We start from the raw sequence: 26,804 nt of genomic DNA, 5'->3' as shown, positions 1-26,804 counted from the left end.
GTTTTTATTCATTCATTCATTCATTCAGCCTTTATTGGCATAATTTAGACAATAAAATCATGAGAGAGAAATCATGCATAAAACATTGGTAATCCAGACATACTACCGTGTTTCCCCCTTTTTAAGGCGTAGTCATAAAATAAGCCATAGCAGCATTTCTAAGCATTTGAGAAATATAAACCGTACCCCGAAAATAAGCCATAGTGATAGGCGCTGTGCGGAAGAGATCACTGAGCTCCCCGAGTCAGCAGCAGCAACGCCGGCCGCAGCAGTGTTTGCTGAGTCCTTTCTTGCTTTTGGGACTTGGTTACTGTGCTGGCTTGGGATGGTGTGTGTGCAATTGCTGTTGCTGCTTCGTGTTTTTCAGCTGGATTCTCTGGGTTCTAAGCACTTTCCCCCGTTTGTTTGTGAAGCAGCACTCGGCTGCAGCCCCTGCCTCTCCCGACGGCTGCATGAATGCGAGGCTGGAGTTGATCGCTATCTCCTTTTCCATTTCTTTTGTCTTTGAGCACCCGGCCCCGCCCCCTCTCCCCTTCGTGGAATGAAGAACAGAGTTTTAGCAGCATTTCCTCATTATAAAAAAAAGGTCAGGAACTTTTACTTTAACCTCAAAAATGGGATATTTCCTCTCTCTAAAAACAACTCTGACCTGAACACCAATAAAACGGGGGTAGATCACCTCCAGTTTATAAATCCGCAAGTAGATCGCAGTCTCTTGGAAGTTGGGCTCTATACTTTGGCTGATTGCAAGCCTTTGCATCTTTAAAAAACAAAAACCATGCGCTTCTCAGTCTTAATTTTCCTTTAATTCATCCCCCTATACCCTCCTCCAACCATTGTCTCCTTCCATTCCTTACCCCCCTCCCTCTCTCCCCACTTCCCTCACTCCTGTGCGATCTCATTTAGTCATATACTTGCTTTTTCTGTTGTGTTGTCTATTTTATATTTAATATTATTACCCTTTATGATGTTATTTTTCCCCTTGCGATAATTATTTATTTTTTATCTTTAACTAACTTTCCTTTCCATATTTTTCCATATATAACTCAACACTTTCCCATTCCTTCTTAACTCTTTGGATAGAGTGCCCCCCCCCATTATTGTTGTTAATTTTACAATTCCTGGATTTTTTATGGAACCGAACAGCTCGGGTGCTTCAGAATGTGCCTTCTGTTGCTACAGGGCTATGGGGCTTCACTATTTGACCCCCCACCCCAGGTTGGGATTTTTAAAGTAGTTCTGTGGGTCCCAGGGCACAGAATCACCCCGATCCTTTCCTTTGTCTAAACAGACCTCTTCCCCCCTGACTTTGGAAGGCTGTGCTTCAAGGGTGATACCAGGGGTTTTTTAAGACCTGCGCCTCTTAAGGATTGTTACGGTCCATAACTTCCATTGCTTTCTACAGGGTTGGGGGTTTAAAGCACTGCCACCCCCACCCCACCCTGCAGGCGCTCGGAACTGGCAGCGCCAACAACGCGCCCAGCAATGTGCAGAAGAGAGCACCGAGCATCCTGAGCCAGTGGGTCCCAGTTGTACCAGCACTTTTTTAAAAAAAAAAAGACACCCCCTGAAAATAAGCCACTGTGTGTTTTTTTGAGGGAAAAAAGTTATAAGACGGTGTCTTAAAAAAGGGGAAACACGGTAAACATATAAGACGTATAAAAGACTCAGTAGCCACCATTAAGTAAAATCAAGTAGTTTTAAATTTGACTTTAATTTTTTTTGCTAAATATCCTGAATAATGTCAAAGAGAGGGCAGTCCAAAATTATATGGTATATTGTATCTTGTGTATTCGTACCACAAGAGCAAAGCCTTTTCTGGAAGGGTATTTTTTGGAACGTTCCAGACAGTACAAATGTGGGGGATGTGTTTAAATGGGCTAACAAAAAAAGCTCTGTGATACAAAGGGGTATCTAAATTATAAAAATAGTTGGGTATCATTCCATGCTGAGGCTGCAAACCTAAGTAAGCAGATGTGCATACAGAGGGCTGAATAGGATAGTCTTTGAAATTCATGATCTAACAGCTTCTGCTTAACGAGAGAGAAAATACGTAACTCATCCAGTAAGAGGAGAGAATCTATTGCAATCCCTATTTGTTTGAGTTTAAAGGTAATTGCAGAAAACATATAAATTGTGACTCTCTCAGTAAATAAGTTAGTAGGCTTTCAGAGTATGTACTAAAATGAATGTTTAACCACATTTAAAAGTCATGATCCAACCCCTAGATTTTAAGAGACCTAGCTCAGCACATATTGTTGAATGCCTGAACACCCTCAACTTTGCTGTTAAAGTCTGCCATAACGGCAGAAACTGATCAATCAATCAATCTTTATTGTGGTCAAAGACCAGACAGAAAATTAACAGCAGCAACATACACTTCATCAGCATCAAGTGGCGGATGTAATTAAAAATTCCCTATAAATTTATTTGTGTTAAAAAATTAAAAATTAAAATCTGTGTTCCAAAGTTTAAAATAAGTGCTCATTTGTCAGCCATCACTGTCACCACACTCTGTCTTGTCCTCGTTGCCATTAAACAGAATTTTGCGACAGGCCTGGTGATATTCACATCGTTGTCGGCAAGAAGGTATATAATATAGGTTTCCTTAGAGCAGCCAGGTAATTTCCTTCATAACGCTAAAATTAGCTCTCTTCAGGTATCATAATACAAAGGGCAGTATAGAAGAACATGCACAATGGATTCAATCTCATCAGAGTTGCATTGACATAATCTCTCATTATATCTGCCCTCTAATAATGCTGAAGGGAGAACATTAAAACGGGCTCTGGAAAATGCCCAGCGATGTTTAGTGATGTTTAGGGTTGTCCAGTGCACTTAAGTAATTTGCTGGGTGTGATTTTTGAGGATTATAAATTGTAGAAGATTGGTTAAGATCATTTTGGCATTCTATCCCCAGATTCGTTCTTTAATTATACTTCTAGTCCTTCCTGTTTAATCTAGATTTAAAAGATACTCAGGAGAAAGGCCATATAAAATCAGTTTTCCTGCATGCTCTTCCACCATTTTGCTTGAGAATTATAAACCAGCATCAAGGAGAGCAGCCCAGTTGGGGTCTTATTGAATCTTAGCCATGTATGCAAAGTTACTAGTTACTGTGAGTTCTAACTTTTTACTTGTTCGATTTCTTGATCACCAGTACGCCATTAAAATGGGCACCAGCTCTTTGAAAATACCAGAATCTTAGATTTTGTATAATTGATCGCTAGATGGTTTCCTTGACAGTATTGATAGAATATTTTTAAGTACCTTTGAACCCCAACTCTGGTAAAAGAGAGAAGGGAAGTGTAATCTGAGTGTAGAAGTGTAGGAATTGCTTTAGATCCTAACATGGTGGGTAGCCTTTGACAGGGGGAGTAAGTGATGGTTCCTACCTTTTAAAAATAAGTTGATTAAATGTGGGACAAGGATGCAACCTTCTTTAATACCTTTGGTGTTAAAACCTTTGGTAGATGCGAAACTAGAAGACTTAATTATAATAAATAAATAAAATCTTATAATAATAAGATTTGTTTATTTATTGTGGCCCTCCAGTTTGGACTGCAAGCTTACCATGGACTGGAGAGCCAATACGCTCAAGTTTTTAGTTTAAAGCCTCCCCCCCCCTTCACATCCATCAAGTACTAACGCTTCTCCTTGCCCTAGGACTATTGCTCTTTTTCTGAAATGAAAATTATGTGTCTTGTGCTACGTAATTGCAAAGCCGGCACGCTATATTCTCCTTTATTTTGGTGTGCCCCTCACAAGAGAGCAAAAGGTCAGCCCTGCCCCCTGTCACTGCTTTCCCACCTTTGGCATAACTTTTGGGCAGGTTGCTGCAGCGTCCCTCTCCTCAACAGCATGTTGCACAGACACAGAGGTGCCGCCTTCCCGTATGTGGTTTCCAAGGAATCCCCCTTCCACATAAGATACCTGACATGCCTGCCCCGCCGCCACTGCTGTCCCCATCTCTCCCCATTGCATCTGACCCTTCTCTGCTCCCTACCTTGGTATGAAAGGCTGCAGTGCACACCCACCACCAGAAGGAGAGCCAGGTAGACGGAGGAGCTCCGCATGTTGCACTTGCCTAGGCGCCCCTTTGGCTCCCGGCCGCCGACATGTGGGCCGGGAGCAAGTGGGCAACTCAGGGAGCGGTGACTTACACCGAGCAGGCAAAGGGACTCCCCTTAGAAACTCCTCCCTCTGTATCCTCTTCCCACTGAAACTCTCCCTCCTGCTCACCCCACCTGTGTCACACAGGACACCATGCCGAGCTGCAAACAGCATTGAGAGAGACCGAGATGGCTGCCTTCCTAGCAGCATCCATGCAACACTCCCAACTCCTAACTTGCTCTCTGCTGCCTAAGCCTTCTCTCTCTCTCTCTCTCTCTCTCTCTCTCTCTCTCTCTCTCTCTCTCTCCGCTCTAGCATTCCTTTCCAGTTCCTGCAGTTCATTGGTTAAAAAACAGTTACCAGCCCTAGGATCCCTGCCCACCCCTACATGTGCATGTGCCTTCCGACCCCACTGTACTTGGAATGGAGACGTGTCCCATGAGCTGGTGCATTTGCTTGAAAGTAAGCCCCACACAAGATAATGATGCACAAAAATAAGCATATTGAATGGGGCTGCTTGGGGGGCTCCCTCCCACACCCAGCATTAAGAAATAAAGGAGAGATGAAGGGTAGGTGGCAAGCCAAGAAGGGTGGAGGGGATGTGGAGGAGAAAAATAGATCAACCTTTCCCCTAAAAAGCAAACTGGAAATTGGGGTGGAGAGGAAGGCTGCCTACTTTGTCTCTTCCCACCCCTACCATACACATCCTAAATTTTTAACAGTTGCTATCATGTGGAGTAGATGAATATTTATTTCCCAGAAGGCTCACTGTGAAACTCCACTTTTTCTCCATTCAGTCCCATAACTTGATGTGAGGTTAAGCAATACCTGATTGCCACACTTGTGTGTTGATAAAGCAAGTGATGAAGCTTGCCTCCAGGCATGGATTTTCCTTTTTACTTGGGCTTTAGGGTGAAGAGAGCTCGGCATCCAGCACTTGAGTAATGGTCCGTTTGTTGCTCATGTATTGTGTGGGAAGGGGCCAGAAATTCATGGTAGAGCACCTGTATTCAAATGGTCCCAGGTTCAATCTGCAGAAAGGGCTGGAAATGCATCCTTTCTGAAACAGTAGAGAGCAGCTGCCTGTCTTTCTGAACAATACTGAGCTAGATGGACCACATCTAGTCTGCTTCAGTTGAAGGTAGCTTCCTACGATGTTGTTCCTATGTTGTCTGTACAGCACCAGGGACAGGCACTCAGTCTGGGACTGCCACTGGATTGTCTAAAACTTTGTATAAAACATGTAACTATTAAATCTGTAAAAGATTATTGGCAGTGCCCCATCTGTGGGTATAGTAATCTGAAGTAACTAACTATGGTCTTTTAATTTGACTAATTCTGTGCTGAACTTTGGTTTACAGCCCAATGGGTCTTTCTTTTATCAGTCACAAGCACAAAGAGATGCTGGCTTGTCCTGCACACAGCTCAGCTGCATTCTGCCATAGTGCGGGTTGCACAAAGCTTAGTTTTCCACACTTCATGATTTATTGGTATTTGAGATTTCTCCACACTTGGCAACGGACCTGCTGTTTCAACCTACTGGAAGGGTAGGAATAGTTGCCTGGTCATGAATTGCAAAGAACATAAATAAATATCATACAGGAGGCAGCACACTCCCCCGCCCCGCCCCCCTGGAAACTGCTCCCAGATTATTTAAGCACACATTGCAAACAGATAAAGCAACCCCCTCTGTTAGCTTACAAGCTTAAAGTGCCTCAGATCCAAGTTACCAGAATTCAGTTTGAATTCAGTTTTCCAATTAAAATAACGGCACAACTTTCAGTGTGTGTTTTCACTGAAGCTTTGACCCATGGAATATTTTTGTGAAACATTCTAAAACTGCAAGCAACATGGGAGGCAGTTGCTGCTGTGGGCTGAAGAATGAGTCATTACTGAGGCCAGCTGATTCTGCAAAGGACAGTCTGACTAAAGAGGAATTGGAATGTCACATCAGAAAATAGAGAATTTAAGGGGGGGAGTGAAGATTGATATACTGTTAGGATATATAGTGAATGTTATTTAATGAATATTGGTTACTCCTGACTTTCTGTCATACATTCAGGATGTTTGTGCATAGAGGTGTGTATTGTCTACCTCACAACCCCAAAGTCTCTCACAACCTACATGGGAATTCTAACCCTTGCTACCTTCATAAAAGCATCTAATGTGGTACCGTAGCTTATGGTTGCATATGTCTCATTATAAACCAGGGCTAGCATAAATATTTTGCATTCTATGTATAGTGGGAGTGCATCCAGAGTACAACAGTGTATTACTTCCCTGTTAGAGGAGAAAAAAAGGAGCTACACCTCTGTGTGATAGTTCTCTATCCTGTTGAATGCAGCTGCAACAGGGGTAGGGGAACGTCCAGCTTGTGGGCATGTAACATTGGCCCTCCATGAATCCCAAATTGGCCTGCTAGGGCCTTCCTTATTGGAGTATGGCATGTTCTCCCCCCCCCCTTCCTTATGGGCAGTGCAACTTACCTTGCTCCAGGATCTTGAAGGAGTGTGTAGTGAAACCAGCTGCAGTGGAGGAGAAAAACTCAATTTTAGCAGTGGTTTCACTGTGAACCCCTTTGTGTTCCTAGAACAAAACCTTGAAGCTTCGGACAAACGCCGGCTCCCTTGTGTTCCTAGAACAAAGCCTCCTTGAAGCTTCGGACAAACGCCGGCTCCCTTGGCCTGAAACGAAATGAGCGCTGCAACCCCATAGTCACCTTTGGTTCGGGGGTCATTTACCTTTTACCTTTACAGGCAACAACCAATTGACTTGTGTCCAACTGACTTGCAACTCTGCACACAAACATTGCAGTGACACAGAAGTGGCCAGAAAAGGGTGCAGAACAGTGGCTGTGGGGGGCAGAGCACGCAGTGACACAGAACGCAACCCCCACACAAATTGGGGGTTGCCTGTAATGTCAAGTGCTTGGTGGGTGGGTGAATTTTTCAAATTTGGCCCAGAAGGGGTCGGTCAGATATAACTGGCCCACCACACCCGAGGTTCAAGTTTCATTTTTGTCTGTACAGTACTAGAAAGAATATCATAGCAGTAAGGAAGGTTTTTAATGCTTAAGCCCCATTTTCTCCTCACTTTCCAAACAGCAAATAATACAGTGTAAGTTTGGGATTTCCCTCCAGTTGTAAGAAGTAGTTATGAGACTAATTGGTCATCATGATTAGTAGGAGTTTACCCTCCAATGAGTTGATATTGCTGACAGCATAGAAGTGAAATAGGCATATTGACTGTGACTTGTAACAACACAGGTTTCTGTTGAATTCTGTAGAAATTTAGGGTGGCATTTCCATGGGAAGCTATTGCTAAAGTCCTAACAAACTTTGGCCAAAAAAGGCCTCAGTTATTTTTCATGTTTCATCTTTCACAACCAGTGTACAGAATGCATAGTTAACCAGCTAATTCAGGAAGCTGGCAGGTAGCATTATTCCCTGCTAGATCTTCTAATTTTGCCCTAGCTACGTTCCATTACTTATTCTATGCTTAGTTCCCTATCTCTAAATCAGAATATTTGAATAAACTTTGTTAACTTTATATCTATGAATTTTCTGAAATTCGCCCCCATTTTATCAGAACTGTCCTTACTAACACACTTACTGACACACTTCAGCAAGTTTAGTTGCATCCTGCTTGCTTGTATTACTGTTCTGATCAGAAGTGAGTTAGTCACTGTCCCTATTTAACATGCTCTGTTCTCCTACTCCCAAAGAGCTAATGTAATTGGGCAGAAGCAATTGATGTATGTAGTTTAGTTATAAATGTTCATCTCTTGTTACCCTTTCTTCACACACTCTTCTTCCTTCTGTTGTGTGGGTGGGTTCAACGAAATGTCCTTTATTTACTGTTCTCTCACCCCTCTTTCCTTCCCACATTGTCAAGATGGTAGTGCTAGATTCACAACAACAGTGTGGATTCCTGTATGTTAAACGCTGAACCCCAAAACATGAAATTTTAAGCCAAGCTGGAGTTGTACTGATGTAAGTTTATGGTAGTGATTTTGTGGGTTGTATGTTTTTAAAAAGCACAGATTTAGAACGCTTTCTCTCTTTATATTCCTTCCCCATCAGTTGCTAGATGCATCATCAAAAACAAATCACAGTATTATAGAAGTATGTATACAGTTGAGTTATGCTATATTTCCAACCACCCCAAGTAAACTGTAAACTGGGCATGTGGGTTATTATCCACTTTTCTCCGAAACCGCTTCACTGATTGAGTTCAAATTTGAACACAGCGTCCAAAGCGAATGTCCGAAGGCTCTTATAAGGTTTTCAAAGACAGATGCCACACCTCCGCCAGGTGAAACCCCAAAAAACCCCTGTTCCAGAACGCACCACTCAGTCGAAAGTGCATGCTGGGAAAAGAACCAGGTTGCAAACCAGCACCCTCTTGCAGCGGCTACACTGGTACTACACCTATAGAACCTTCACTTTCAACAGCACCTCGGCTGCCATTTACAGACTAGGCCGAATGGAGGTACTGACTCGTGGGGGTGGGGGTTCAGGGGACGGGATAGGTCAGGACACGGTTGGGCCAGTCACAAGGATGACCCGGGGGTGGAGGGAGGAGGGGGCGGGATACATCATGAATCGACACAGGGTGGTGGCAGTCACAGGGATTTGCCACAGCAACATGTAGCAGGGCCAGCTAGTTTATAATAAAAATATGTTGGTCATAAATGCAAGATGGTACACTTGCATTTAAAGGAGAGCTTAATTTTGGAAGCATTTGTATGATGTGTCTAGTTCTATATTAAGCACTAAAATAATTTCTTACATTTGTGGTTCAGTGCAGGAAGTTCAGTGACAGCTTTGGTTGTTCTGAGTTAGGAATGATTCATGTGCTAACGTTGTACCCTTTAAGTTTAAAACTTTTATGCAGGTTCTGTTAGGGGAGGTTGCATTTATGCATAGATGGGTAAAACTATAGATGAGAGCTATCATCTCTAAACTAAGCTTAGACTAGTACATATCACTGAATTATCTGAGAATAACCATGTTCTTATTTAATGTTTACTTGAAATAATTCATCTTTATAGACATATGGAAGATATCCATAACGAAAGTTTTGACTGAAACTGAACCCATTTTCAGATTATTGTGGTTCTTTTCCTTTGTCTACTATTAAACCTGTGGGCCTCTTTCTTCAATCGGATGAGAGGAGTCATACATATTGTTATCCGGCAGAAGGATAACAAACTTGGAGCCAGTCTAATCTCTCTTGGGAGGGAATCCCACAATATGGGAGCAGCTAAAGAAAAGGCTGCTGACTTGTTTTGATCCATTAGGCAGGTGAGGGGATGAGGGAAAATGAAAGGTTGGGGAGTGGGGAGCCTTGTGGGTACCTCCTTGGGGTATGGTGTTATAACTTCAAAGTAGGGTTTTGCTTTATGTACGTCTTCTGGTTTATTGTGTGTTGTGGCAAATAATTGACTTATCTGGGGCAGGAATTGACATTGCATAATATTAAAAAGTAATTTTTGTGACCAGTCTGAAAAGCCCTACTATTTTGCTCATTCTTATCACTTCCATCACTTAATCACTTCTCTCTCATTCCTGTAAAATTTAAGTCATCATATCAAGAGATCCTACTGAACAATGTAAACTGTTACTTTTTCTGCAGTGTCCAAATACTTCGGTTTCCATTCTTAATTATAAAATTGCCTCATTTTGAGCCTACCCCCATGTAATCTGCCATTAGTGTAAGCTTCTTAAGTATTAATTCACAGGGAAGGATATTGAATAAAATCTGAACAGGTGGCAACAGTTAAGATAACAGCATGCAATTACTTCTAGATCTCTTGTGGGACCGCTAACACATTGCAAGAGCTCATGAAAATTCCCTTAAAGGTTTGTCAAAAAGCACTTTATGAGCTTACAAATAGAATCTCACCAGAATGCAGTTTTTCCCCCTTTTGAACTTTAAAATAGCTATTGAGCAAGCTGAACAGAACATTCATTTAGACATGGATTACAGGAAATTTACATATAAATGCTTGGTGCATGCTAATAAACCCATTCTGTTTTAATATTCCACTCTTCAGTAAGAACCTATGTGACTGAAAATGCTGTGAGAATTAGTTATTAATAGAAACGTAGAGGGGGGGGGAGGAAGAAGTCGATAGAATAAGAACTATATATGATAGTGCTATAGAAATTTTTATTTTTTTATTTTGTTTTTTCTGGTTTTTTGTTGCTTGTGTTTAATTTTTGCACTCATTCTTTGTGTACCTTCCTTTTTTCCTTTTTGTATCTTTTATAAAATTAATAAAAAATATATGTAAAAAAAGAGAAAATGCCGTGAGACCATAATCAGGTCAGAAAGCAAATTTATTCAAGATTTTTTCAGTTTAATATACTAGTTTGCTCTCTGGGTATCTGTTTATGTACAGTGCATGTGTAAACCATGCAGCGCATGTGTAAAACATGTAGTTGAGAACTACATCCATCTAAATATGCTATAAGTTTCTGCTTCTGCTGTTGTACCGTAAGTGCACCAGTTGCTGGGAGAAATTGTGAGAGTTTTCCCTAGAGAAGTCCTGTGTCCTAGGTAAGACTGAATGATTTGCTGGGATGAAGTGCTAGAAGTTCCTTCTTCAAGTCACTTCACAGGTGGCCTTAGCAAATCATCAGCTGCTGAGCGGGTTCCTTTCAACACTCTCTTTCCCTTTTGTTAGCCTTTAGCTCTTTCTTTCTTTCTTTCTTTTTTAAAAAAAGCACGATCTGCCTTTAGCCCCTGGGCAATTTGGGTCCAGGGACCATGCATTCGCTCCATAAGACGCACAGACATTCACTCTCACTTTTTAGGAGGAAAAAAGTGCGTCTTATGGAGCGAAAAATACGGTAAATCCTTTCCCCAGAATATATCCTAGGACATTTCCCCTGTCAGTGGAGTGCATGCATTGGTGCTGGATTCCTAAAACGTACTGGAACAAATGAGTTTTTACATCAGAAATAATCCAATTGTAGAAATGTGCAGTAAAAAAAAAATCTTAGTCAAAGATTTTGAAGTTTTACAGCAAACATAAGCACATGTTTAAAAGCACAGATACTGCTAATATGACAGGCAATATGGTACCCACCCTTCAGTCTAAAGTTCAGAGCAGCAAAGAAAATCTTGCCCAGGTTTCAGAAAGACAAGCCATGTTCAGGACGCAGCTGTTGAGGTTTTCTCCTACTTGACTTTCTTGGTTGCATTTCTCTTTTATACTTACATGACTTCCTTCCTGTTTTTGTCACATTAAGTAGACTTATTACATTACAATGCTTCTGGTACCAGTTAATTTTGCTGGCAATTGCTCAACAAAACCTAAACACAGAACCCTAAAACATCAGAATACAACAACATAGATATGGGGAAAGGGATCGCCACCAAACAGTTGTAGATCAGTTTTTTAAAAGGTTTCCCATTCAGTCAGTCATAGTACAGTATTTACGTGGCTTTGGTGCTCACTGTGTGAAGTAACTTTCAACGTTATGGCTCTGCTGTTTAATATACGAAAAGCTTTTGTACTATTTTTCTATTGGCTGTTAACATGTTGAGAAGGCATAGGATGTATATATCTGTAGTTTACTCTTCATTTTCAAGCCCAAGAACACACGACAGGTGCCATGTTCTTCATCTGGCTTTGCCATATTTGCACTACATCCGGGGACCTTGTTCAGCAAATTCCTCCCATCTTTACAAGTTGCTCTGTTCAGCAGGAGACTTAATCTATTTCAAACTCAAGAGAGAGAGCGGGGTAGTGTATATTGAAAGTACCAGATTGAAATAAAAAAACAAACCTTAACTGTGGACAACGTAAAATAAATCTTGATCGAAGTGGAAGCCCAAGTGTTGGGGCTGGTTGCTGGAACCTAAAATCATACTCTCTGCCTTTCCTTCTGGCCTCTCCCCATCTTTTTATAGCATGCTGTTGCATAGTGATATTTCCTGTTTTAGCATTTTATGGTGCCTTACTTCAGAAAGAAGAAGAATTGGTGCTTTTGAATTATGGTGCTGGAGGAGACTCTTGAGAGTCCCATGGACTGCAAGAAGATCAAACCTATCCATTCTTAAGGAAATCAGCCCTGAGTGCTCCCTGGAAGGACAGATCGTGAAGCTGAGGCTCCAATACTTTGGCCACCTCATGAGAAGAGAAGAATCCTTGGAAAAGACCCTGATGTTGGGAAAGATTGAGGGCACTAGGAGAAGGGGACGACAGAGGACAAGATGGTTGGACAGTGTTCTCGAAGCTACGAACATGAGTTTGACCAAACTGCGGGAGGCAGTGCAAGACAGGAGTGCCTGGCGTGCTATGGTCCATGGGGTCACGAAGAGTCGGACACGACTAAACGACTAAACAACAACTTCAGAAAACTACAGTGCTCACTTTCATACAGTGAACTGATGATAAGCTATGTATGAGATATTGAAAGCTGACATTGGATCACGATGCCAGCTAGCAAAGTGTTCATGGGTGTACTTTAAACAGAATCTTTTTATGAAATCAAATTGTTGCATGTGTTTTCTGAAAAGTATTAGAAACTCAGATTTGAGAGAATGTAATTTGGATGTAATCCTCTGGCTGGATTAGTGAGCATGTCTCTGTAAATGTCTTCACAGTGGGTGGGTTGTTTTCTAGTTTCTTGGCACTCGTCTCTTGTTTCTGCTCTTTGGCTATTCAAGTCATACACAAGTCACTGTGGTTGTGCCCTCAGAACAGCTTGTGCCATGGAAAAGGAAAGTGAAGGAAAGTGCACTGTTGCTAACTTTAAACATTATAGAGAGCAAATACCTGCAAATAGCTTTGCTGCTTACCTTTTCCTAGTGAAGCCAAACTCCTGAACTGTATTATTTGGCAAATAAATAAGGTGGGTGGTTTTGTTTGGGTGGTTTTTGCAAGTCAATTTATGCAGGTTTGGGATGGGAGAGTAGGACAACAAGTGGCCTATGTTCTTTCTACCTTTTTGGCCTTGCCAAAAGATCAAGCATCTTTCCCCAGCCTTGCAAATAAGGATGGAGGGTGATCACACTCCCCTGCCCAGTCTCTTATTGTCATTTTCTGTTGTCCGGGGGGGGGGGGATAGACACAAAAGCCATTTTTCTTTAGTCTGGCAGCAAGCATTGTAGAGTACTTTTCACTGCCACTTCTGCATACTCTGGTGTGGTCTTGTGGTTGTATCTGTCAGTATATTTCTAAACAAATCTGATCTGTTCTTTGAAATGGAAGTCTGCAAATCTGGATTAATTAACCCATTAAAAGTGGTGTGACTGTCTAGAGGGATGGAATGATCCAAGGGTTGGAAGGCTTTATAGAATGACCTAAGAGGAACAGTATTGTGAAAGGAATAAGACAGGCATCCCCAAACTGCGGCCCTCCAGATGTTTTGGCCTACAACTCCCATGATCCCTAGCTAACAGGACCAGTGGTCGGGGAAGATGGGAATTGTAGTTCAAAACATCTGGAGGGCCGAAGTTTGGGGATGCCTGGAATAGGAACTCTCCTCTTCTTTTTTATTGGCTATTGTAAACAAACCTTGAAAGATGATGTATATATTTAAATAAATTTGACAGCATGAGGAGGGTGCAGTTTAAAATATTTGGAAGGGCTCTTGGCATATAGAAGAGAAAAATAGTTTTTACTAACTGGAGATGAACATCTTGAAATTCAGATTTTACATTGGATTGAGGTGGGGAACCTGTGGCCTTCCAGGTGTTGCTGGACCCCATTTGCCATCATCCCTGACCATTGAACACGTTGACTGGGGCTGATAGTAGCTGGAGACCAACATCTGGACGACCACAGGTTCCCCCATACTTGGGTATCATGAAGCTTTTTATTCTCCAGATTGGGATTACTTGATGAATAGATTCTATTTAGTAATTGCTTATTTTTTTCTTTAAAGAAGCATGACATGACCCAACCAATACGTACATTGAAGTAAAGCTTAAGCTCCTCACAAAGGAGATTCAGTATTTGCTTCACAACTGGTTCCCCCTCACCCAAAAAATTACTTCATAAAGTCACAGGTTCATGGATGTGAATTTTCTCCTTGCAGGTTGCTGTGATTGAGACATTGAGTGAATCTTCTTTTAATCTGCTTCCCCCCCTTTTTTAAAGGTGAAATTGTGGTGAATGAAGTGAACTTTGTGAGGAAATGCATTGCAACAAATACAAGTCAGTATGATTTGTGGGGAAAGCTGGTTTGCAGCAACTTCAAGATATCCTTCATTACAGATGATCCTCTGCCACTTCAGGTTGGTTTCTATGCCTATTGAATTCCATAATACAATTGCCCTTGGCCGACAAGAGGCCCCCAGAGACATCCATCCATTGTGGAGGTCCATGTACCCATGACCTGCTTAGATTGTCTGCTGTAGCATGACTCGTCTGTAGCCAGCACACTTGCAACCCTGAGTTCATACATGTACCAGGAGTAGGCCTTTTAATTTCCCGAGCCATTCCAGGTTCCTTATCTTGAAACAAACTTAATACCTTGGCTCGGAATTACCTGCATTTGATGGAAGGGGTGTGTAGGCAGGGAGAAGCAGCAGAATAGCCACACATAAGTCTACTGGGCTCCACCAGATTTTGAATGCTTAATACAGTGGTACCTCTACTTACAAATAACTCTACTTACGAATTTTTCTACTTACAAATGGAGCTCCGTCCGCCATCTTGGATGCGGTTTAGATAGGATTTTTTCTACTTACGAATTTTTAGATAGGGTTGCTTCGACTTACGAATTTTTTCTCCCAATGCATTCCTATGGGATTCGACTTACAATTTTTTTCGACTTACAAATGTGTGTTCGGAACACATTAAATTTGTAAGTAGAGGTACAACTGTATTACGTTACTTGGGGCTTAACACCCTGACCCCAGCGTGTTAAAGTGGATAGAGTGTTGAATTTGCATGGAGACCAAGGTTCATATTGGCTTCCAACAGTAAACCTTGCTAAGTGGTCTTGAAAAAGTTGCAATTGCTTGGCCTAGCCTACCCCACAGGGCTTCAAATGAGTTACCTCAAGGAGTACCCTCACATCCATCCTCTTCTTACCGGCCACTGCCAGCTCTTGCCAAAACTGCTGGTGGTGCACTTTCTTTGACTTGGCTGCAGCTGCTTTAATGGCCAGAAAGTTGTGGGTTCCAGCAACAAACATGGAATTGGGGCACATCTCTGAATTCACTTGGCTGTCATTTTAATGGCCTCGGCAGTGTGCAATACCAGGGAAAGACAAGGCTGAAGCAGATGGAGCTGCGGCCTAGTACTGGGCACTTCCTCTGGTGGCTCTGCACATCCACTGAGAGCTAGGTATCCCATTGATACCCATGTATACTTAGCTTCTTTAGATAGCTCGGCTTAGAAGCTGGAGAACAGGGACCTGGCCTGGCAGTGAGGGGTAGTGTTGGTTGAGAGATGGGCCACTGCTCATTCCTGACCTTGATGAAGCATGCTTCTGCTTTGATAATAATAAAGATTAATGTATCTAACATAAGAAGAGCCCTTCTGGTTTACTTAAAAGGCCTCTCTGTAGGCCAGATTATATATGTCTTACCAGGTGAAGTGGCCCTGAGGGGAGAAGCCCTTGGAGGGGAAGAGCCAGAGCGCCATGTGCTCAGCATCTTGAGAGGCACACCCTCTCTGTTTTTTAAAAGATAAATAATTGCTAAAGCATCATTTCTTTCCCACACTCTTCTAATTTGAAAATCCAGTCCAATCCAAATAACTTTATTGCACAAGCCATTGGCCATGACAAACCTGAATAAAAAATTATGAGAGTGCTATTAAAGAGTTAGAAATGGTGCAAATTTCTCAATTTGAAAATCAATGCAAAACAAAGTGCCTCAAATGAAAATAGAGTGCCATGCACTCCAGCAACAATGGTTCCCATTCATCAGCTCTTGTGTGCCCCGGGGGCTTCCTGATTTTCTTACATGAGGAGGTGGATGTCTGGTGTGTATAAAGTAGGGAACATTTTCATAGAAGAGAACAGCAAGCCCAGGACTTTGATCACAATTTACATTGCTTATTTTGCAAATGTAGTCCTGTTTTGTTTATAAACTTAAAGTAGACACTGGAGTTTGATAATGATGCAGGTCCTGCTGATTTGCCTACTTGTGTGTTAAATTTTTAGCGGGGAATGTTATTGTCATATATCTAGATTATCGTTTTAGTTTACAAGAAAATAGAAATAGTTTGGAATGAAATCCCAAAGGTACACAAAAATATGCTCAGTGCATTGTGAATTAAAGTTCTTTTAGGGCACTCCAAATAGTAAACGTGCTGTAAGGGTGTTGTTGTGGCTACTCTTGAGTAAAGACGCCCAAGTCTGCTCTGCCTTTAAGAGTTTTATTGTGCATAGTATTTACAGTGCGGAGACAGCAGAAAACATGACAAGTCCCTCGCAGAATCTGGGAGTGGACGTTTCCGGCTACGGGACCAGCATAAGAGTCTGGGCACCCTGAAACGCCTCCTCCCAACCTTACGTTTGGTGAAGCGCCTTAATTCGGGCGCAGGAAGGGACTGCCTGTTCCCCTCCACCTCTTGGTCCTGGTGGCGCAGGGGCTCTCCAACATCGCTGAGCCCTGACACCTCGGTCCCCCTCACTTTCTGATTCCCCTCACCTGACCCACTACTGCTGCTCTCACTGGACGAAGTGCTGGTCAGCAAGAGGGGAGGAGGCTCCCTGTAGGAAGGCCCCCTGACACGTATCTAGCATAATACTATCAAAACAGTTGCACAGTATAAGTTAAAACTAGTATTAAAATATCAATAACAGAAGGAAAAAGACAGCAGATATATTACCAAATGTTAAAGATACTTATATGGACATTAAAAATATACAAATAAGAACTAGACCAAATGAAATTTAAAAACTGCCAGATGACAGTAATGAGATACTGACCTAAAAAAATCACCCCGCCATGTTCTTGGGTGCAGGTTAATTCTGTGTCCAGGGCAGCTGTCTACCAGCGCCACTTGGTATGATGGCTGAGACCCTATCTGCCTGCACCCTGTTTTGCCAGAGTGGTACTTGCTCTGGTTATCTCCTGCTTGGACTACTGTAATACACTCTACGTGGGGCTACCTTTGAAGGTGACTTGGAAACTACAACTACTCCAGAATGTGGCAGCTAGACTGGGAGTGGCTGCCAGGATCATATAATGCGGGTTCTAAAGGCATGAGCACAATTCAAAGTCTTAGTGCCGACCTTTAAAGCCCTAAACAGCCCCGGCCCTGTATACCTGAAGGAGCATTTCCACCCCCATCATTCAGCCTGCACTGAGGAACCAGGCAGAGGGCCTTCTCAGTTGTGGTGTTCACCCTGTGAAATACCCTCCCACCAGATGTCAAGGAGATAAACAACTTCATGACTTTTAGAAGACATCTGAAAGCAGCCCTATACAAGGGAGTTTTTAATATTTGATGTTTTATTGTGTTTTTAATATTTTGTTGGGAGCTGCTGCTACTACTGATTGCTGCCTTCCCTCCTTTGGTTTCTCTAATGTAGTTTATATGAGAATAGTTTTAGCTTAATGTTACACTGAGTGGCAATAAAATATTGACCCTCAGCCCTCAAGATGATTGCATCTAACCAAACAAAGCATACATCACACTTCATCTTAAAAATTATTAGGCCAAAATATAAAGTGAGTTGTAGTATTTATTATGAACTTATCTCCTGTTTTCTAGAAATTCCATTACAGGAACCTTCTCCTGGGAGAACATGATGTTGCTCTAACATGCATTGAGCAGATAGTGACAGGTACGTATTAAGGAGTTTGATATGAAAGATAGATTTTTTTTGCTTTGGAGGGGGGTACATTTATGTTTAGGAAATTAAAACAGAGTAGTCAGAATTCCCAGCTTCCAGTTCCGCCTGCGACTATGGTGGCAGCTCTCTGGGGCTCGAGAGAAGCTTTGATGGAGTAGAGGTGCTATGCATCCCAAAATGCTTTGAGAAAATTACAGGGGATCTGTGGTCCCTATTTGTGCCTGCTCCCTGCCTCCATGAGGGACAGGGAGGGGTGAGGTGCTGGGTCTTAAGCTTTCCATCACAGAGTCAGCCTCCATGTCTGCCATGGCAAACAACAGATTTCTTTTTCAATTCGGATAATTGGATATAAGTTAAAGGCACCCTATGGAGAAGATGAGAACAGTAAACTGCAAACAGTTTGGCTGTTAAGACTGAGGTTTTGTGAAGAAGGTAATTCCTGCCGTAGATGAGAACTGGGAGCGCAGAGGGGTGGATGTTTATATTTTGTATTAAGGTTTGCAAGCGTTTTGTCATATCTATGCCCTCTTGATTAATATAATAAAAGTTTACAAGTCTAGTATATATCTAGTAAAAGAGAATAAATCTGGGATTTGGTTGGAAAGAAACTGTGTATGTGAGTTGGTGGCGTAATGGCAGTGGGGAAGGGACGATCTGCTTTCTTTTTCTTTGTCAAGATAACACTACCTACTTCACCTAAGAATGTTGAAATATAAAGTACGGTAAATAAGGATCTCAGGATACTAGAACTGAGCACATTTGCTGTGGACAAGGGTTGTTGGAATATACTTAAAACCTGTGAGGAAGGAGGGGGATACAATGAACCCAGTGAGGAAGGAGTGGATCCATTTGTGCATTTGACCATGAAAGGGGAGAGGTGGGCATGGATTTATTAAAGTTTTCAAGATATTGCAGTACACCCCCCTCCCTGCTTGGCTTCATGGGTCGATGTCTGTGATTATTTTTGTTAGACTGCTTGGTGGGCCAGATGGTTGTCCTTGAGAACTCACCTTAATAACTGATAACAGACCACAAGTTTTGTGATATGAAAATATATCTTACACCAGTGATGATTTGGACAGGAAATGGCTTTGGTTAACGAAGATCTCAAGGGCACAATTGAAATTTGGGACAGTGGAACTGAGTGTATTTCCTATAGACAAAGATTGTTGGAATATAATTAACCCTGCAAAGAAGGAGCAGATTTGTATGCATAAAAATTAATATGGAATTCCTAATGGTAGAGTGCAAGATTGTGGTTATAAAGTTTTCAAGATATTACAGTACATTTCCCTTGGTTCTATGGGTTGATGTTTGTGATGATGATTGTTGGATTGCCAGATGGTGAGCCAGATGGTTGTCCTTGAGAACTCAAGGCAATAAGTAACAACAGATTACAAGCTTTGTGATGTGAAAATACACTACACACCAAAGAGGATTCAGACAGGAAAGGACTTTGGTTGAATGGACTGTGGAATTGGAAAGTAAAGGGGAACAACTAGGGAAAGGAAAATGCCAGGTTTCTATACATGCAAGATGTAAAAGGATTAGTGACCTCACTTGTTGAAACTGGGAATCTAATTGTTAAATAAATATACATTTATTTAATTTAAACAAATAAGCATTATTTAAATAAATAAATGTACATTTATTTTACTGTATATGTTAAATAAATTGATAAATGGACAGCTGATGGATAATGAAAAAAGATTACTTTTAAGAAATGGAATGTGAATTAGAGTAAATATGCAATACCGTGTTTCTCATATTATAAGACATGTCTTATATTTATTTTTTCCTCAAAAAACCACACTATGGCTTATTTTCAAGGGATGTCTTATTTTTTTCCTCCTCCTCCTGCTGCGGCCGGCATTGCTGCTGTGCCTATCACTATGTCTTATTTTCGGGGTATGGCTTATATTCCTTGAATGCTTAAAAATCCTGCTATGGCTTATTTTATGGGTATGTCTTAAAATATGAGAAACAGGGTATAATGCAGCAACAGGGAGAGCTATGGATGCATCCAGGAAGTAGGGCAGGAAGTCACAAAAACTATTAAATTTGATGTAATTTGATCATTGATTTGTAAAAAAATTGGAAAACTAATAAAAATTAATTGGCAAAAAAAAAAAGAATAGTCAGATCTGCGGATCCATAAAGTGTGCTGGTGTCTTCTGGCACCAGTTGCTGTGATGTTCGGGCTGGAGAATGCTTATGAAGCTCCCGAACGATCACCCAGGATGGGGAGAACATGCCAGCCGGGCACGTGTCTCTGCCAGGGTCCTACTCATAAGTAGGCCTTTTCCTGACAAGAATTTCCTTTTTGAATGTCTCTGTTGCCTGTAAAAATGGTAAAAATGTAAGAAGGTTAGATGACCATCTGTCGTGGATGCTTTAGCTGAGATTCCTGCATTGCATGGGGTTGGACTAGATGACCCTCTGGGCCCTTCCAACTCTATTCTATGAAAATATGTGTGCCAGTTAATGTGGCAGGCAGCCTGATTTAGATCTGTTCCATGTGGCTTACACCCATGTAAGTGTGCATAGGGGGTGCACCACACCTTTGTGTTCTTTCCAGGCAGTAACCATCGTTCAGCTCAACAGGACATGTGTTAATAGCACAAGTCTCTAAGAGGCTTGCAAGAGGGGCTTGTATACTGTACTGGGACATTTTAGAAATTCCTCTCTCCAGACAACAGAATTGCATGCCTTCTAAATGAAACTGAACTAAGAAATAGGAAGCATTTGTAACCCAAAGCAACGTGGACACCATGCAAGTGTTGTGATTTGGACAGCATTTATAGTTGACTCTTGGGCCAGTAGTTTCAAATTATCCCATTGTTTCTGCACAATAGTAGAGAGGTGTGTTAGATTCTGACCAGAGGTGCAGTTGTTAGTGTTGAAATTGAATGAAGGAAACCCAAGTCAGCTGCAGAGCTCCCTACAAAGCTGTGAATCTCTGAATTGCTGGGAGGATAAAGTGGCTACAAACAGAAGGATAGTCTGTTGACATTAGGCAGGTACCCTCACTATATTGTTTAAGACACCTGCTGGAAATTTTTATTTGTACACCACCTGGAAAACCTTTATTTATTTATTTATTTATTTATTTATTCATACCTTATTTATACATTTTCTAATTAAATCAAAATAAATAAATAGTAAGCAGGTCAATGTACTCTTCAAATGGGAGCTGTTGTATACCAGTTTGTTTCTGTTAAGCATTCATAACATGGTTATTTGTTATATGCATAACTCTCCCCTTTTTATTTTTTAAAAAATCTCTCTCTTGCAGTAAATGACACAAAGAGGAAACAGAAAGTTCTCGGCCCCAACCAAAAGCTTAAATTTAACCCAACAGAATTAATAATTTACTGCAAAGACTTTCGTATCGTCAGATTTCGTTTTGATGAAGCAGGACCCGAAAGTGCAAAAAAGGTATTACAGCAGGTCTGATATTAGTCTTGAATATTGTCTAGATGGAGAATTAGCCAACAATTTGTGGTGTTTCTTTCAAAATAAAAACCTGCCAAATAATTCAGGAAAGTTGAGGAGACAAGGGCCAATGATAAGAACAGAATAGCTCCCCTGTCCTGCTGTAACTTGCATTTTTTCTCAGGCTCTAAGTCTAAAGGAAGAAAGACAAGAACTCTGCACATACAAACTACAGAAACTGCTTACCTTCTAACCATGGAGGGTCATTTGGATACTCAGAGCTTGTGGCCCTTTTTCTCCCTGCACCCATTTCAACCTACAGTTTAAAATTGAAGAATCATATGCTCTAATGGTTCATTTTAAATCCCCTAAGACTTCACAGTAGAGGTTTTGTTGATACTAGAAATGGAAACTGTTGGCTTTATGCTGACAGTGGCTGTCCTTTGAGCTGCCAGTAGTCGAAGGTTAGGACGTGAAAATTTACACATAGCTCCTGGAAAGTTGAAGTCAGAGTTTTCTCTGGCAGATGTTTAGCATTCTGCACTTGTTTTAAAAACTACTGGATGAATATTTAGGCTTGGTTAAAGAAAGAACAAGAAGTCCATTCAGTGTGGCATGTGCTGTTATATTTGCTATTTTGGTTTTAAATTTCTCATAGAGCTAAGGGCTTTACTCAAAAACTTTCAAGTGAAAACTGTAAATATTTAATATCCAGAAACGAATACAGAGGCTGAATCAGCCTTAAACATGCTTTCTTGTTCAGCATACTGGTATCTTTTGTATATGAAATGCTTAAAATTTTATTCCCATAAGAAGTAACTAGGAGAAATTTGGACTTTGAGATCTTTGAATATCTCAATATATACATTGCAATATACACATTGCTTATATATTAGAAGAATCTGTACTTGAAATTTGCAACTCAAATTTTGTGCCTGTATCAGACATTAAAGCTGGCTTGCATGCAGAAGGTCACCAAGTAGAGCTGGGAGAGTTTCTTCTCTTTCAGAATGATTGGGAATATGTTTAAAGAAGGTATCAGTTCTGAGTAGAAAAATAAACTGATGCTGGTATTTTCAAATGGAGATTATATTCTGGGCTGAAACACAATATAAAACAAATGAACATGGCATCAGGGTAGCTAATATTGTCTACAGGTAATATGAAATATGCAAAACAACCACCACCACCACCACCCATATTTGTTTGGAAACAAGTCCCACAGTGGGGGTTATTCCTAGGTTCATTGAATTGTAGCTTTACTACTCATTCACATCACAGCATAACATGGCCACTTGGTATGCTGGCTATTGCTGAATAAAACATTGACACCTATCCATGTTAATTTCATAAATATACTAAACAGTACATTTTCCCCAGGCTATATACATTATATACATGTACTTGAAGTTATATTTATATTTGAAATATTGTGAATATGTAAATCTATTTCCCCAAATTCCTTATTTAAAGTTTTTTATTTTCAATTTTCTGCAACTTCAAGCCTTTCTGAAACTGTATATCAAGTTGCACAGAGGACCCTCAGGATAAAGAAGGAGTGGTGTTCCCCTCTGAAAAATGTCAGAGCCAAGAATAAGCCATGGCTGACTCTAGCAGAAAAACGTAGTCCTCTTTCAGTTTAATGAAATTGGAAATTGGATTTTAGAAAGCACATTAGTGACAAAAGCTGGGATTCAGATAACTGTATAAGCAGTTTTCTTCACCCAGGGAGGGTTCAGGCTTGTGTCATGGTTTATTTTACAATGCCTGATGTCCACTGGGTATGGCACAGCCCATGAGTATGTCTAAGGAGCTCTTTTGATCATGATCACTGTTAGTAGAAGCCAAAGTAGGTGATGGCACAGCTCACCCTTCCTGGCTTAGACAAAGTCACATGGTACAGTATTGTTTTCTCTGGTCCGCCATTTCCTCATGTAAAAAGTGGTTGGAAGCAGCTCAATGCACCCCAGTTCTTTTTGTTTTCCTCTGTTCAGGTGTGCCTTGCAATAGCTCACTATTCCCAGCCAGCAGATCTTCAGCTCCTCTTTGCATTTGAATATGTGAGCAAGAAATACCATAATCCAGGTAATGCAGACATTTACTTTCCCTCATAGCCTTTGGAGGGGCCTTTTGAGTGAGAGCATGGCTGCCAACTTTTATGGGAGCTTTGTTTGGTGCAACCAGGGGTTTGTTTTGGAGGGTGTCATATAAGCAGTCCTACTTGAGTGGTAGTACATGTTTGCATGCATAGAAAAGCTCACTAGAAATGTATCTGTGCCTAAGTGTGCTGTGGGGTGATTGCAGTTCTGAAGCTAGAAGAGAGCCCCTTGCTCATCAATATGCACCATGAAGGCTGAGCTTCCATCTCCCCTTGCTGTGTTCTGGGTTTGCCAGAGGAGAAACAAGCTACCGTATGCTCAACAGAGTCCTTAGAGCTGCTCTTGCAGTTTTGGAATTCAAGGTAGTTTGGCTGGAAAAGGAGAACCAGCTTGTGTCACATGGAAGTGTTACAATGGTGCCCTTCCTACCTTTTCTTCCCAGTCTTGGTTCCTTGGCTGCAGTGAGATAATAGATTTGCAACACCATGCTCTACCAAAGAGGCTAGAGTCACTTCCACACAGGCTTTTTGCATTGAAGTAATCTGTAGGGGGAAGTATTTGAAGGTTGCTCATTTAAAGACCCCCTCAAGAATTAAACCGCTGAGGAAAGGAATGGTAGTTGGTTTAGCCTCAAAATATTGGGAGTCTAATCCTAAAGCCATCGAAGCTTATGAAAGTTTGCATTAACAGAGGCATTCCTTAAAACGGCATAACATGTTGTCACAGATAGATAAAACACATTAAATTAATTTGACATATGGTAGGGGCAGATCAGAACTTCTCTTTGTTTCCCCATTTAGTACAAATTCATGTCTGTCAAAACTTGGCCAGACACACAATGGAAAATAATATGCTTTGGGGGTGCTCTGGCCCCTACACAGCTGTATTTGCAAGGTAACTTAACTGTTTTATATAAAGCAGCATTGGAAGTTTGGAGGTCTGTTTGTTTTCTGCAAGATACTGTAAAATCCGTTTATTTGCATGGCACAACTTGGAAAGAACTTTTTTAAAAATCACTTCCTTCTAGCAAAAAAAGTGAATGGAATAGATCCTGGAGGAGGAGGTGGTGGCAGCCAGCTGACTCCATTGTTTGAGACCTACTCTGACTGGGATAGAGAGATCAAGAGAACAGGAGCATCAGAATGGCGTGTATGTTCAGTGAATGAAGGCTACATGATATCTACCTGGTAAGTTTGCTTTTCTTTTATAGCCAGGAAACCACATTGGGATTGAGAGGCAGAGTTGGCCTCAGGGCACAATTCCATTCCCTAGCAATGAGCCTCTTCTCTGTGATCCTTTGCAGCTGGATTTTGATGCAGTTTGTGAAAACAACACTGACAATGGCTGCTGTTATGAATTGCATTGGTACATAGCTAACCACTCTGAGCCACTGGCCGGCAAAACTGGTGCTTCTGCAAGAGGAAATAGTGTTTTTCAGATTGCAATTGAAATAATGCAATTTAGGTTCCATTTCTTAGTAAGGAATAAGCTAGCTCTGCATTGTCATTAGAGATAATAATGACCAGATTAATCTTAAGATTTCTATGGTTGATTTCTAAACAAAAGGAAAACATTGGCTTTAGCATTCTAATCAATGCTGCATTAGGTTATTAAAAAATATAGTGTTATATAAAAAGACTTTACTTGTATTTCATTTCCCAAGTAACTATTATGAGTGTATTTTGTCTTGGCCCCAAGTCTTCCAGAATACTTTGTTGTGCCATCATCTTTGGCAGATCAAGATCTCAAGCAGTACTCCTACTCCTTCACTGGAAGACGGATGCCAGTAAGTGTGAAGCTGACATTGCTGCTTAATTGGTACTGTTACATCACTGCTAGAGTGCAGCCCACTCCGCTACACAACTATGCAAGGGATCTGCAACTGTTGAGTTCCAAACCCTTTGGAGTCAGAAAGGAAAGGTTCAAGGAAAGTGTAAGAGCAGCCCCAGTGAATCAGATTGAGGACTCAATGGGCAGCCAGACTCTCGCTGGAAGCCTAGAGCCCATGAAACGAGGCCATTACCCTTCCCTGCTATTGCACCCTAGCAACTGTCATTCAGAAGTACACTGCCTCTGAATTTGGAGATTTCATACAGCTAATAGCTGTGGAAAGTCAGAGTCAAGGAGGAATAAATTTTAACTGTCATCACCACATCTTGTGGCAATGAATCTCATAAATTAGTTCTTGGATTAAGAAATCTTTCAGTCTGTCTCAAATCATATTCCTATCAATTTCATTGGGTGACCCTGAATTCTAGTATTATGAGAGATAGAAAGGAAAAAACCCGTTTCCACCCAAATGAAGTGTAGGGAGGCGGTGGCAGAGCTTCATGCTCCGGCACAGGGGGGGGGGCGCATGTCCTGGGGGCGGGGCGCTCAGTGCAGGCAATGAAACCCTGCTGGGATCGCCCTGCCAGGGGCAGGGTTCTCCCCCCGCACTCCTCTTCCTCCACCAGTGTAGGGAGGGGAGGTGGCAGATGAGGATATCGTAGCAATAAAAGAGCTAAGGGAGTGTGTTTGTGCTCATGTCCTGCTTGCAGGTTAACCATAGGCATCTAGCTGATTGCTGCGAACAAAATGCTGGATTTGATGGACTGCTGTTCTTAAGTTCTTATGATATTGTTCAGGGCAGGAAGGGAATAGAGTTTTGTAGGGTGGGTGGTAGTAGCCATAAGGTAGGAGGGACACCCCTGGAAACTATTCTGGATATTTTAGCCTTGTGAAGGCCACACTTCACACTCTTAATGTATTTCTGGCATTTGCAAAAAGCATACTTGATTTTCTAGGCTTTTGCTGTCTCCTAATAAATACCCGGTTGTATTTTTCCCTGGCTCCCGAATGCTATCTGTTAAGATATTATTAATACCACGCTAATTTTATTGTGAACCACCTTCAGATTCTTTTAAAATGAAAGGTGGTATAGAAATGCTTTAAATTAAATGCTGAAGAACCTTTTGCTTTCTGGAACTTCAGCAGCTACAAACAGCAGCCTGTGACTTTTCCTTCATGAACACAAAGATAGTGAGCTTCTTATGGTTGTTTAGAGGTGCTGTAGGCTTGTTGAATATAGTCCTTTGCATCATTTGTACCTTGCCTTGTTGTATCCACAATATAAAGGATCCACTTTCTTCCAGATGTGGTGCTGGAATCACTCCAATGGAAGCGCACTTGTGAGAATGGCCAGCATTAAAGACCAGTTGCAACAACGAAAAATAGACCAACGGTAAAGATGGTAGTATTGTTTGCTTAGTGGGCAAAATCAGATTCACTTTGACCCTGAGTTTGGAGATTTTTGCAAAATGTGTATGTTCTTATGTAGCATAGAAGCAAGTAGGAAATGTGTTAAGGTGCAAGTGAAACGTCAGATGCCTAATATTTGTGA

At 41.4% G+C, this 26,804-nt stretch overlaps 1 protein-coding gene across 1 annotated transcript in view; it reads left to right on the top strand.

Moving 5' to 3' along the window:
- The window catches only part of MTMR10 (myotubularin related protein 10), a 48,620-nt gene that overhangs the window by 7,102 nt on the left and 14,714 nt on the right, over nt 1–26,804 (top strand). Inside the window, exons 3-9 of the mRNA XM_035130508.3 lie at nt 14,231–14,367; nt 17,807–17,879; nt 21,184–21,326; nt 23,318–23,408; nt 24,450–24,609; nt 25,121–25,208; nt 26,557–26,645. Of these exons, the coding sequence (XP_034986399.2) occupies nt 14,231–14,367; nt 17,807–17,879; nt 21,184–21,326; nt 23,318–23,408; nt 24,450–24,609; nt 25,121–25,208; nt 26,557–26,645 (781 nt within the window). The remainder of the gene's footprint in view (nt 1–14,230; nt 14,368–17,806; nt 17,880–21,183; nt 21,327–23,317; nt 23,409–24,449; nt 24,610–25,120; nt 25,209–26,556; nt 26,646–26,804) is intronic.

The sequence above is a fragment of the Zootoca vivipara genome, chromosome 13 (assembly GCF_965207765.1).
Source record: "Zootoca vivipara chromosome 13, rZooViv2.hap1.1, whole genome shotgun sequence".
Taxonomy (NCBI): domain Eukaryota; kingdom Metazoa; phylum Chordata; class Lepidosauria; order Squamata; family Lacertidae; genus Zootoca; species Zootoca vivipara.
This window is presented reverse-complemented; position numbering and strand designations above follow the sequence as displayed.